Below are 12,500 nucleotides of genomic sequence, written 5' to 3' on the forward strand. Positions count from 1 at the left end.
GTTTCTATGAACATCTTTACTGTACCGACAGCGATATATTGTTGTTCCTCTTTCTTCTGACAAATATACTTATTGTAAGTCGCTTTGGGTAAAAGTGTCTGCTAAATACCTCAAATGTCTATGTAAATGCACTTCCTAAACCTGTATCATCAACCTTATTATCCCTCAAAATGTTGCTTGATTGTCATCCTTTCATCGTATAATTTTTCATCGACTATGTATACCGCCGGTTTCGGCTACCTCATGGTAATCTAACGCTGTGCCGGGTCATGTCTCTGCAGGACGTGATCCAGGAGCAGGAGAGGGAACTAGGTGCCACCAAGGAGGAGATGGCACGCTACCTCAGAGAGTACCAAGACCTGCTCAACGTCAAGATGGCGCTGGACATTGAGATCGCCGCTTACAGGTCCAAACAACCACAGCAATCACCTACACTAGACACTAGAAACTGAATCACACCCAGTATTACCATTCCTAAATATTGGTAACAGTACCAATCATTTAATCCGATTGTAAGGTTTGGGTGGGACTCACGTGTTGTCAACTTTTGGAGATGTTAAGCTTGTTTGTTGTTGGTTTTTGTATTAGGCTGTAGAGTAAGACTTGGCAAAACAGCTTATTCATCGTACAACTCCCATTTTCTCCATCATCAGAATCCTTGATTTTCAGTTGACCGACAACTCTCACACTGTTTCTTATTCATGCTTACTTCTACAGGAAGCTTCTGGAAGGGGAGGAGTGTCGTTTCAATGTGGGACTGGTGGGAGGAGCCTCCAGCATGTACAGCAGCCATGCTCGGTCAGTGGCCCCGCCCTCATTCTCCAGAACCATGTACTCCAGTCTCAGCTCTGGCGCCCCCTACCTGACCACCTCAAGAGTAGGATCCACGTTTATGACCGCTCAGGAGGTCGTCTGCGCCAGCCGCTCTCAGAAGGCTGAGGCCACTCCTCAACCAGAGGAGGAGGAGAAGGAGAAGGAGGAGAAGGAGGAGAAGGAGGAGAAGGAGGAGAAGGAGGAGAAGGAGGAAGAAGAGGAGAAGGAGGTAGAGGAGGAAGAGAAGCTGGAAGGTGGTGAGGAGGAGGAAGTCAAAGAGGAGGAAGGAGGAGATGAGGAAGAGGAGGAGGAGGAAGAGAAGAAGGATGGAGGAGAGGAGGAAAAAGAAGACAAAGAAGATAAAGTGGAGTCAGAGGAAAAGGGAGTAGAAGGTTAGTAAGTTCTTATATTTCTTGGGTTGACTGCATATGAATCGTGTTTTAGGATAATAACGTTGCATTCTTTCTTCAGTCTCAGGTGGAGATGATGATGGGGAGAAGCAGGAAACAACAAAGGACACCGAAGAAGGAGCTGAGGCAGCAGAGGAGAAGACAGAGGACACGGAGGCCGCAGGGCAGGTTGTGGAGAAAGAGGTGTCGGATGATGGAGGTGAAGGTGGAGCGAAGGTAGACGGGAAAGAGGAAGACAAGATCAAAGAAGAAGAGAAAGCTGATGGGAAGAAGACTGACCAACCGGAGGTCGTAAAACCTGATCTGAAAGCAGAGAAGGAGGAAGGGAAGGCAGCTCAGCCGGAGATAAAGGGGGAAAAAACCCTGGAGAAGGAAAAGAAGGACGAGGCAGTAACTGAGAAGACCAAGGAGGATAAATAAACCGCAGCTCCTGACAACTTACTAGCGTCGGCATGCCAACACCGCAGCTCAGAAAACAGCCAATAGAGTCTCTCGATGCTGCTGATCCCCAAGGTCAACCGCTTGCCAATAATCAAAGTGATCAATACAATTCTGGCTACAGCCTTCTTTGTGTGGGTCTGTTATCAAACCTGACTCTTAATGTGCAGTGTAAATGGGTCAATAAAACAATGACGACAATTGAAGTTTGGCTGCGTCCTTTTCATTTGCAGACATTGATAAAACCAAACACATATTGGCTGGGGAGGGTGGAATCAATTCACACACATAACCCTGTGAAATAGCCATCCACTGCTTCCATATCCTGTCCTATATGAAGATCACAGAATCGCTAATTTGCCATAAAGATACCCTACACTACCGAAAGCCCAATTGCAATATAATGACTAAATTCAGAAGCATCCCATAACCTTCACTTTGTCGACAGACGACCGTATGACTTCACAGAAAGCCCCATTATCCATTCTGTAAGGAATCATTTCATATGATCTCATATGTTTCTAATGTTAATTTCCTGTATTGACCCACTTGACAGGGCCTACATAGCCGAGGTAATTTGTGACAGTATAGAGGCCGAGGTGATTAAGGGTAATCCTAACCTCAAGTTTGCGAAAGCACAGAATTAAATACCCACTCAAATGGGTGTACAGACCAGAGGTGAATTGTGATGCTCAAAGGAGTAATTTATCAGATATAATAATTACAAATAAAACATAATTGAAAAATCCAGATAATATATCTTGAGATTATATTACCTCTCTAAAGTCACACATCCTCTAGAGACACGTACAGCTATATTATACAATAGCACTATATTGCTTTGATATATAATGTAAATTATGTAATGTTATATAATCATAAAGGCCTTCTGGTGGTTTGTGAGGTCCCCCCTTCACTGTAAAAGCGTCTTTGAGTGTCTAGAAGCTCTATATAAATTCAATCTATTACTATTTAAATATCAAATAAACATATGATGCATAAATTCTCATACATTCTGTTCATGTTAATTTGCTTGCTCAGTACTTATAGAGCATATTGATAACATAACACAAGAAAGACTTTATTATCAGAAATGAAATTAGTCTTGGACACAAAAATACAACAGAAAAACACAAAGTTTTAGCTCCACCCTCCAATAATCCTGACAGCTGATTACAAACATCAGTCAGTTCTCGGTCAAACACTACTATCACATGCTGCATGACCGGCTAGGAGCTACAAGGCTAAGGTTACTTCCTTCCAAATATTTCAATATGTTCAATATGCTGTACTGACGAAACTTAGTGTTTCTTGTGTATACAGGTGAGGTTGTTTAAGGAGAACTTGAGCCCAACAATTAATGGCGAGCCCAATTCAGATTCAAGCGATAGTCTTCTAGTTTTATAGTATATTGGTTGTACATACAGGTTTAATATTGTATAATTTTTTCTCTCTGTTAAGAAGGAATATACGGGCAATCAACTCTTCCTGTGTCATTGAATTTGGTTGCCGTTTCTGTGTAAACATTTTTTGAGATTAGTGCTATTGTTTTGTTGTGTTAATAAATAACAAAAAAATAAAACCTTTTCTTTTTGCATTAAATGGTGTCTAATCCTGCCTTATCAGAGCATCTCTTCCTACACTTGCTCAGTGTAATCACAATTGACCACAGATATGTTCCTCAAGCGTACCTTTTTCAGCTTGAAAGGGCTTCATATTGTTCTGTTTGGCAATATTACTTGATTGTTAGTGGAAGATTGAGATGTTTTCTGAGGTTATGACTTCTGAGAGGTTTTTGTGTGATTCATGTGATTGGCTCCTGAAGTCATTCTGTTGGGTACTTCAATGTGTCATGTATAGTGCCAGTGGAGCGGACAAAGCGCTGTGACATGAACAGCTCTGTTTATTGATTGTGTTTTTGCCGTGATAGCATGACCGCTTGACCGCCAGCAACCCAAACCTTGGACCGGCCTTCAATCACGAGGAACAGTTGCTCTAAACGGCACCATCCTTTTTTTCTGAATTACTCAAATACATTTTGCTCAAAATACCCCACTCTTTTTGGCCCTGCATACAATTGTAGCCTATATGTATTTTATTTATTTGATACGCCAGCTCATCAGGATAGAAATCACCAACGCTCGATGTCCTACTCCTGGTAGTCTCGCAAAGCCAGACCAAACTACAGCAAGTAGAATGATGATATACTCCTGGTAACAAGGTTGCTTGCAAATTTATACTGTTTTGCATTTATTATTAGCTATTTTATTCTAGCTATGTTTCATCTTCAATAACGCTGAAAACATCACTGTAGCAAAGTCCATTGATACACGCCACCTCGGTGGAGGCCACACGTAGGTGACTTTTCTCGGCTCCTCCAGAGAAAGGACACCAGGTGGTGGCGTTAAGTATCTGGTTTATTTCAATGTCGCTCCACTGCCATCCAGGAGATCTGCCTGAGTGTGTGTGGAGATGGCTGGTTTAACCTGTACACAATGATTAGTTCAAAATTTCAAATTGACATCAACAGTGGAGTAATATAGCAGTGTTTCCTCTAGGTGGTGCATTCAGACATACCGCCACTTTTTTTCTGCTTGAGAAGACACACTGCATACTTCTTTAGTTGATACATAGTAGGGATAGGGCACTTTGCTGTCTAATTGACAGTTGACATCGGGCTTTGAAAAGGCCACCTTTTGGCTTGGAGTTGGCACACACACGCACGCACGCACACACACACACACACACACACACACACACACACACACACACACACACACACACACACACACACACACACACACACACACACACACACACACACACACACACACACACACACACACACACACACACACACACACACACACACACACACACAGATTCCTTCCACCGTGACAGCAGCTATTCTGCTGAGCTGCAGTAACCTTGTCCAGCCTGCAGAGTCCTTTCCCTCTGCACTGAAAAGCCTCTTTTAACTCCTCCGCAGAATAGAGGCTTCTAAAGTGCCCCTGCACTACTCACTTTTCCTCAGGACATGGACGCTGAGCGATGAGTCTGCACTGTGACCCCGCCGCCGTTCCGCCTCGCCATTTCCAACCACTGAGCTGATTACTGCGGCGTTCAGAGATCTCGTTTAAATTGATCTAGACTCATTAAGAACACTGTGATGCGCATGCATGAGTAGATCCCGTTTAAGGATGTTAGCATTGACTACCAAGAGAGGAGCGTGTTGAGATCTGAATGTTTTCAGTTTGAAATATGCTTTAAAAGCCTTTCACTTTTCAATTGGCTCATCTGGTCTGCATTTGTTTTAGGTATTTGTGCATTATGTATGTATGTATTTGGCTATGTATTTTCCTCTTTTGTAAATTTAGTCTGTAGTCTGGAATTTGTGATACATTGTCTCTTTGATTAGTATATCACACTATCTAACTTTGTATCATAGTAATGTAAATTACTATGTTCGATTTTAACAGTAATTATGTTACTATGTCATGTAAATTGTTGAATCCTTATTGTTTATAGTAAGCACCAGCACACTGGCTACTGTTCAAGAAAAACTATTTTGACTTTACACTTTGGCAACATTAATTAAGTATATATTGTATATTTATGAGGCATTTTATATTAATCACTTTATATAGACATTGAAAATTTAGCTTTAATAGCTTTTAGAGTTTTTAGAATATATATTATATATTATTTTTATATCTCTATATAGTAGAAATTCAAGACACTTTTATGAGGTATACCAATTGTAAGCCACACTGTTAATTTGATATGTTCGTTGTAAATTATAAATTGACTATTAGTTATACCATGAAAGACAAGAGAGTTGTTTGTGACTTTAGTAAGACATTTATTGAGCAAATGCTGCTGGGAAATAGATCATGAGTAAAGACATGGGATTTGCAAACAGTAGCACCGCATTATTCATTGTTCATTATCTAAATTCAAGTCCATCCTATGCACACAAGAATGCATCACTTTTTGTTTGCGCATTTACAGTAGTTATTTTTCAATTGCACTGATTAGGTAAACATAAGAGACACTGAGAAAAAGCATGTTAAGGCTAGGAGTTTCTTCGGGTTCACGTAGCGTCGTTAGTTGCTTGCGTCAGGTATATGATGTACATGACCGTGATCATGATATAATGATCATCTACCAATCGCTTCCCCCCAACCCCCCCCCACCCACCCCACCCTTATCATTCTCCGCTGTGCGTGTCAAGTGTTTTTCCCTTTTTTTGGCTCAGTTGGTGTCTTCACATACTCAGTAAGGCTACTTCCAGAGAGCGGCGGTCCCTGTGGGGTAGAGGTCATCCCCTCTGTCGACCTCCACAGAGACATTCGTTAAAACGAAACAAAGAAAATACCTCATAAATATATCCAGCAATATATCTGTCATTGCCACCCCGCCCATGTATATATATATCTCTATCTCTATATATATCTATAGATAGCGATGCGCTCCTATTATACACACCCTCCGTGCACACAGTGTATCCCATCCGTACGTACATATGCATAAGAGAGGAAGGGCCTCCCCTTCCTCCCTGAGCTCGCATGCAGACACCCACCCTGCCGTCCACTGCGGAAGGAAATAGAGAAAAAATAGAAGAGATTAAAATATCTCACCCCCCCCCCCCCCCCCCCCGCCGCCGGCTCCCCGCTGCGTCCGCAGCCGAGCCCGGCACAAAGCTTTCCCTCAACATGCATGTGTGTGTTTTTAGTTTAGCGTCGTCTTTTTTTGCTTCTCTTGGATGCCTTGTATTTGAATGTGTGGTGGCGGGTGGTGGAGGTGTGCTGTCGTCGTCGTCTGTATTACATCGCTCTAGCTGTGAGATGTCATCGCTATGTTAGTTCTGGGGGTGGATCGCTTGCTTGCGGCAACTTCTTCCTTCCGGAAAAGGGGGGGGGGGGGGGGGGGGGGGGGGGGTCCCCGGTTGTGGACCCTGGGGGAGACTGCTCACTCGGCCTCGGTGACCTGTGTGATGGACTCGGTGGAGTGCTTCTCCATCTTCTTGGTGGAGACCATCTTCTCCTGCACCACCTCTTCCACCTCCTTCAAGGTTTCGGTCACGGTGACCGACTTGGTGACGTGCTTGGCTCCGTCCTCTCCGGTGGTGATGGTCTCCACCGTCTTGGTGATCACCACCTTCTGGCTGGCGTCCTCCTTCAGGTGGCTGTCGTCCATGCCGTTAGCCAGCGCGTCCTCATCGTCCTTCTGCTTCTCCTCGGGGCTCTTGTCCATGCCTCCGTTCATGGCGGCGTCTTTCGTCTCCGCTTTTGGTTCTTCTGCTGCTTCGCTCTTTGCCTCTTCTGCTTTGGGGGCTTCCGTCTTAGGGGCCTCTGCCTTAGGGGCCTCTGCCTTAGGGGCCTCTACCTTAGGGGCTTCCGTCTTAGGGGCCTCTTCCTTAGGTGCCTCTACCTTAGGGGCTTCTGCTTTAGGGGCCTCTTCCTTAGGAGCCTCTACCTTAGGAGCCTCAGCCTTTGGTGATTCAGCCTTTGGTGACTCAGCTTTAGGGGCCTCTGCCTTTGGTGACTCAGCCTTAGGGGCCTCTGCCTTTGGTGACTCAGCCTTAGGGGCCTCTGCCTTTGGTGACTCAGCCTTTGGGGCCTCTGCCTTTGGTGACTCAGCCTTAGGGGCCTCTGCCTTTGGTGACTCAGCCTTAGGGGCCTCTGCCTTTGGTGACTCAGCCTTAGGGGCCTCTGCCTTTGGTGACTCAGCCTTAGGGGCCTCTGCCTTTGGTGACTCAGCCTTAGGGGCCTCTGCCTTTGGTGACTCAGCCTTTGGTGACTCAACCTTTAGGGATTCTGGTTTTGGGGACTCTGACTTGGGAGATTCAGCCTTAGGGGAGCTGGGTTTGAGTGACTCAGAGGCAGGAGGAGTTCCAGCCTTTGGTGATCCAACAGGAGAGCTGGCCTTGGGGGAGCCGGCCTTAGGTGAAGCTGCCTTGGGGGATCCAGTGGGAGAGCTGGCCTTGGGGGATCCAGTGGGAGAGCTGGCCTTGGGGGATCCAGTGGGAGAGCTGGCCTTGGGGGATCCAGTGGGAGAGCTGGCCTTGGGGGATCCAGTGGGAGAGCTGGCCTTGGGGGATCCAGTGGGAGAGCTGGCCTTGGGTGAGGCTGCCTTGGGTGAGCCAGTGGGCGAGCCAGCTTTGGGCGATCCAGTGGGAGAGCTGGCCTTGGGTGAGGCTGCCTTGGGGGATCCAGTGGGAGAGCTGGCCTTGGGTGAGGCTGCCTTGGGGGATCCGACAGGGGAGCTAGCCTTGGGTGAGGCTCCCTTGGGTGATCCAGTGGTGGGAGAGTCGGCTTTAGGGCAGGCTGCCTTGGGTGAGGCTGCCTTGGGTGAGCCAGTGGGCGAGCCAGCTTTGGGCGATCCAGTGGGAGAGCTGGCCTTGGGTGAGGCTGCCTTGGGAGATCCGACGGGAGAGCTGGCCTTGGGTGAGGCTGCCTTGGGAGATCCGACGGGAGAGCTGGCCTTGGGTGAGGCTGCCTTGGGTGATCCAACAGGAGAGCTGGCTTTGGGCGAAAGGGTCTTGGGTGTCTCAGCCTTGGGGGTCTCTGGCTTGGCTTCAGCCTTGGCGGCGCCGACCTGAGGAGCCTCGGTTTTGGCTACGACGGCCGCTTCGATCACTTCCTCGATCACTTCCTCGACCTTCTGCTCTTTGTCGTCCTTCTCGTCCTTTTCGCTCTCGACCGTGGCCTCCTCTTTCACCTCTTCCTCTTTGTCGTCCTCACCTTTAGATTCCTTGTCGCTGCCTGCGTCTTTGTCGTCGTCTGCGACCTCCTCAGCTTCAGCCTCAGCCTCAGCCTCAGCCTCCTCTTGCTCCTTGTCCTCAATGTCCTTGGAGCACAGCACCGTTTCTTCTACGACCTCTTCGTCCTCTCCAGCCTCGTCTTCAGCTTCATCACCTTGCTCGGCATCCTCATCCTTTTCTGCCTCATCTTCTCCCTCTGCCTCTTTCTCCCCTTCATCACCAGCTTCGGCTTCCACTTCATCTCCTCCATCCTTCTCTTCGTCGTTGTCATCGTCGGCAGCGGGGGCGCTAGCGGTGACCTCGGCCGCCGTGGCGCTCACCACTTCCTCCTCGTCCTGTTCTGCGTCGTCGGCCTCAGCCTCCTCTTCGGCCTCGTCTCCCTCGGCCTCTCCGGCTTCCTCTTCCTCCTCTGCTTCGGCCTCGTCTTCGGCGTCATCGCCGGCGTCGGCGAGTGTGGCGGACAGCTCCTCGGCCAGCTCGGCCAGGGCCTCGTCCATGTCGGCCTTGTCTTCCTCCATGCGGGTCTCCTCGATGATCTCCTCCACAAACTTGTGCTGCACCTTCATCTTGGGGGCCTCGGACTTGGACTTGAGGGTCTTGGTGGGGGTCACGGGTGCGCGGTAGGGGTAGGTGCTGAAGTGTGTCTCCTCGCCCTCCAGCAGTTTCCTAAGGGGGTCAACGCCAATCGGTTAACAAGTATAGCAGTGTGTGAGTAGTGGTTTGTATACGATATGTCATATTCCTCGACTGAGATTACTAAATGAATCACTTCCTTATTTATTTTTCATTGCTTTGTACCATTGTTATCATTATTAAGTGTTTTCATTTTACTCCTTACAGGGATTATGTTTTTGGGTCCTTGATGTGTCCTTATGTGGACCCGTTGGGACTGGAATTGTGATTCATTGCTCTGCACATTAACTGTATGTGTATCTTAGATGTCATGAGTAATGAACCCTCAGCCACCATCAGTGGTGATCCTGGGCTGCAGTACTGCTCCATACCTGTAGGCGGCGATCTCGATGTCCAACGCCATCTTGACGTTGAGCAGGTCCTGGTACTCGCGGAGGTGGCGGGCCATCTCCCACTTGGTGCTCTTCAGCTCATTATCCAGCTGGTGGATGGTCTCCTGAGGACACACACGCACACACACACAGCACCGATTCAGGGGGTGAGGGGAACTGGAAAGCCACTGGAGGTAATGATTGGTTGAGCTTCAGGGCCTACAGCTATGCATTATTTGGAGAAATACACACGATGATAAATATTAAAAAGATAATATTTCACTAAAAGGGGATATTTCAACTGTAAATGTCCATTAGTGTTCATGAAAATGTGGTTTAATTGAAGCAACTTGGTTGGATGTTAATATGCTAAGATGTTTATTTTATTATTTTGCTTTAGTAAAATTCATAGTTTGCTGCAATCATTTATCATGCAGCACTATGAGAGCTAACATAATTCAAAGCCCCCCCCTATTTTTTATTACAATAGGCAACTTTTAAATCTCCGTGGTGTGATTCAAGGACACAGTCAAGGAACTGCAATTGAAGGCATCATCCCGCGCGTCTGACTCAGCAAGGTTAGAGTGGGGGCTGTTTGCTGCAGTATGACAGTACACTATTGACTACAGCGTCAGAGCGGTGGGCTACACGTCCCGGGGACGGCCAGGTGATGTCAGCATTGAGTAATGTTTTAACACTAACTTGACTGAAAAAGGTCTTCAATCATGTTACCAATTAGATACACAGGTCACTGGGGTCTATTCAAAAAAATAATATAATAAAGGCGGATATGTGGATGGAGTTGGCATGTTTCCAACTAAAGACTGTGAAACAGTGTGTGTTCACCTGTACATATCCATCCTGTTTATTAAACAGCCCAACTTTAAACCAATTTCACACGGATAAACAATATACCGATTTATGCATTTAGTTGAAGCAAGCGTCTTACATACGGTTGGTGCATTCATTAGCATGGTTTTAACGTAACATTATGAAAAGTAATAATAATAATAAAAATAATCTTTGCTTGGGTTATAATGTATAAACAACTGAAAAGTATTAATAATAATGTAAAACAAAAAGCTATTTTTTTTCTAAGTATCTTAGCAAAGGTGTTTGCTAAGATAAGATTATTAATATTATAAATAATATTTCTAAAATTAATAATAAGTCTCACCTGCAGACTGGATAGGTCGCTGTTGTGGCGGTCCTCAATGTCGTTCAGTTGCCTCTCCAGGGAGTCCCTCGTCCCGCGGACGGATTCCAGCTCAACCGTCTTGGTCTGCAGCTGGCGCCGGTAGTCGCTGATCTCGTCCCGGGCGGACTTGATAGCGTCCTTGTTCTGCTCTGCCGCCTCCGACAGCTTAGAGTAGCGGCACATGAACAGGTTCTCCACCTGCTGCAGGTTCTGGTTGGAGTGGCCCTCGAGCTCGCAGCGAATCTCTCGCAGCGCCTCGGTGATGTCGGTCTTCTGGAAGTCCTTCCTCTCGAAGCTCACCTGAGACTCCTGCACCTGGGCGATCAGCTCGCTCACCTCCTCTTCGTGGTTGTTGCGGATGAATGCGATCTCGTCTTGCAGCGACTGCACTTTCTTCTCAAGCTCGGACTTCATCAGGTCCGAGTCGCTGGAGTCCTTCTTCAGCATGCGCATGATGGCCTCGCTCTCCTCACGGATGCGCGCCTCCTCGTCGAAGCGCTCCCTTAGCCGCTGGATGTCCTCTTCGATGTGTTCCGTGTCCAGCTGGATCTGTGCTTTGTCATGGTGGATCTGCTCGAGCACGTTGCGCAGCTCCTGCAGCTCCTCGTCGTAAAGGTCGCCCAGCTGGCTGCGGGACACCTGTTTCTGCCGCAGAGCCTGGATCTCCGCCTCGATCTGCTTGTTCTGTTGCTCCAGGTAGTGCACCTTGTCGATGTAGCCGGCGAAGCGGTCGTTGAGCCCTTGCAGCTGTTCTTTCTCGTTGCTGCGCTTGTTGTAGTCTCCGGTCATCAGGTTCTGGTTGTAATCGACGTCGGCGGCGGAGGAGCCAAGGACCCCGGACCCGTAGGATCGAGAGACCGGTGCGTTCACGGTCCTCTTGTAGGAGGAGGAGGAGATCATGCCGGGTGCCGGGCTCCGGGAGGTCCAGGTCTGGGAGCGGAAGCCGCTGGAAGCGGTGCCGACTGGGCGGCCGTAGCCGTAGCTCGTCGTCCTAGAATCCATGGTTGTTCTGAAGGGACTCCCTATAGAGTCCAGCGGGTAACTCATCCGAGCCGACCACCGGGGAAAGTGGGAGATCGGATGTGTTTGCGGGGGGTGGGGGTGGGTGGGACGGAGACACAAGTACCGGTGTGTGTGTGAGGGGTATGCGGTGGTAGGTGGGTGTGATGCAGGAGTGGAGCGTGTGGCTTCTGTGGTGTCTAAAGCTGAAATGCCGGTACCTTATATACCCGGGCTGTAGCCCTCACAAGGCAAGGAGAAGCACTTCTGTTGGTCCATTGATTGGAAGAGGAGGGGGAAGGCGCATGCGCGTCCCACGAGCGCTCCTCCACTGGTCAGGGGTTCCCGTCCAACCCGAGGCCACGTGGCTCGGAGGAGCCTCGTGGGCGGCGGCTCGGAAGAGCCCCACAATGACAGGAATATCTTAAGTTAATCACATAAAAAGGTGTTGGCAAGCATTCATTAAGCGCATGGCACAAGTTCAAGCTCAGAAACGAGCGCAGAACGAGCTGGAAATCTACTTGTGTTGCTAAGGGTTGTTACCGTCGAACAGCGGCACGCCGGGGGAAACCGTCGGTAACAAGTCAATTTGTTAAGGCATATGCTGTAAAACATGAGGAGGACTTGCACGCGCGCGCAGACATGTGCGTACCATTACGCATACGCACACACGTGGGCCACGCAGGCGCGCGCGTACACAAACACACAAACAAATATACACACACACACAAACACACACACACACACACTCACACATACACGCACACACACACACACACACACACACACACACACACACACACACACACACACACACACACACACACACACACACACACACACACACACACACACACACACACACACACACA

At 48.1% G+C, this 12,500-nt stretch overlaps 2 protein-coding genes across 2 annotated transcripts in view; one reads left to right on the top strand and one right to left on the bottom strand.

The window, feature by feature from the left end:
• The window catches only part of LOC132455973 (neurofilament light polypeptide-like), a 3,414-nt gene extending 1,547 nt beyond the window's left edge, over positions 1–1,867 (top strand). Inside the window, exons 2-4 of the mRNA XM_060050093.1 lie at positions 282–406; positions 718–1,205; positions 1,285–1,867. Of these exons, the coding sequence (XP_059906076.1) occupies positions 282–406; positions 718–1,205; positions 1,285–1,643 (972 nt within the window). The 3' untranslated portion in view covers positions 1,644–1,867. The remainder of the gene's footprint in view (positions 1–281; positions 407–717; positions 1,206–1,284) is intronic.
• A 3,632-nt stretch (positions 1,868–5,499) lies between these two features.
• On the bottom strand, positions 5,500–11,824 carry nefma (neurofilament medium chain a). Its single transcript, XM_060050079.1, has 3 exons — positions 10,609–11,824; positions 9,432–9,556; positions 5,500–9,093 (listed from the first exon to the last, which is right to left on the bottom strand). Exons 1-3 carry the CDS (start codon positions 11,674–11,676, stop codon positions 6,633–6,635), a joined length of 3,654 nt encoding a protein of 1,217 aa, XP_059906062.1. The 5' UTR covers positions 11,677–11,824; the 3' UTR covers positions 5,500–6,632.
• Positions 11,825–12,500: the final 676 nt, after the last annotated feature.

Source organism: Gadus macrocephalus, chromosome 4 (genome assembly GCF_031168955.1).
Source record: "Gadus macrocephalus chromosome 4, ASM3116895v1".
NCBI classification, from domain to species: Eukaryota; Metazoa; Chordata; class Actinopteri; order Gadiformes; family Gadidae; genus Gadus; species Gadus macrocephalus.

Bases quoted from the DNA above. Each gene is read 5' to 3' on its own strand.
- nefma (XM_060050079.1), bottom strand. From the start codon at position 11,676: ATGAGTTACCCGCTGGACTCTATAGGGAGTCCCTTCAGAACAACCATG. The intron at 9,557-10,608 runs GTGAGACTTATT...GTGTGTCCTCAG, and splicing joins GCGACCTATCCAGTCTGCAG to GAGACCATCCACCAGCTGGA. The intron at 9,094-9,431 runs GTATGGAGCAGT...TGACCCCCTTAG, and splicing joins ATCGAGATCGCCGCCTACAG to GAAACTGCTGGAGGGCGAGG.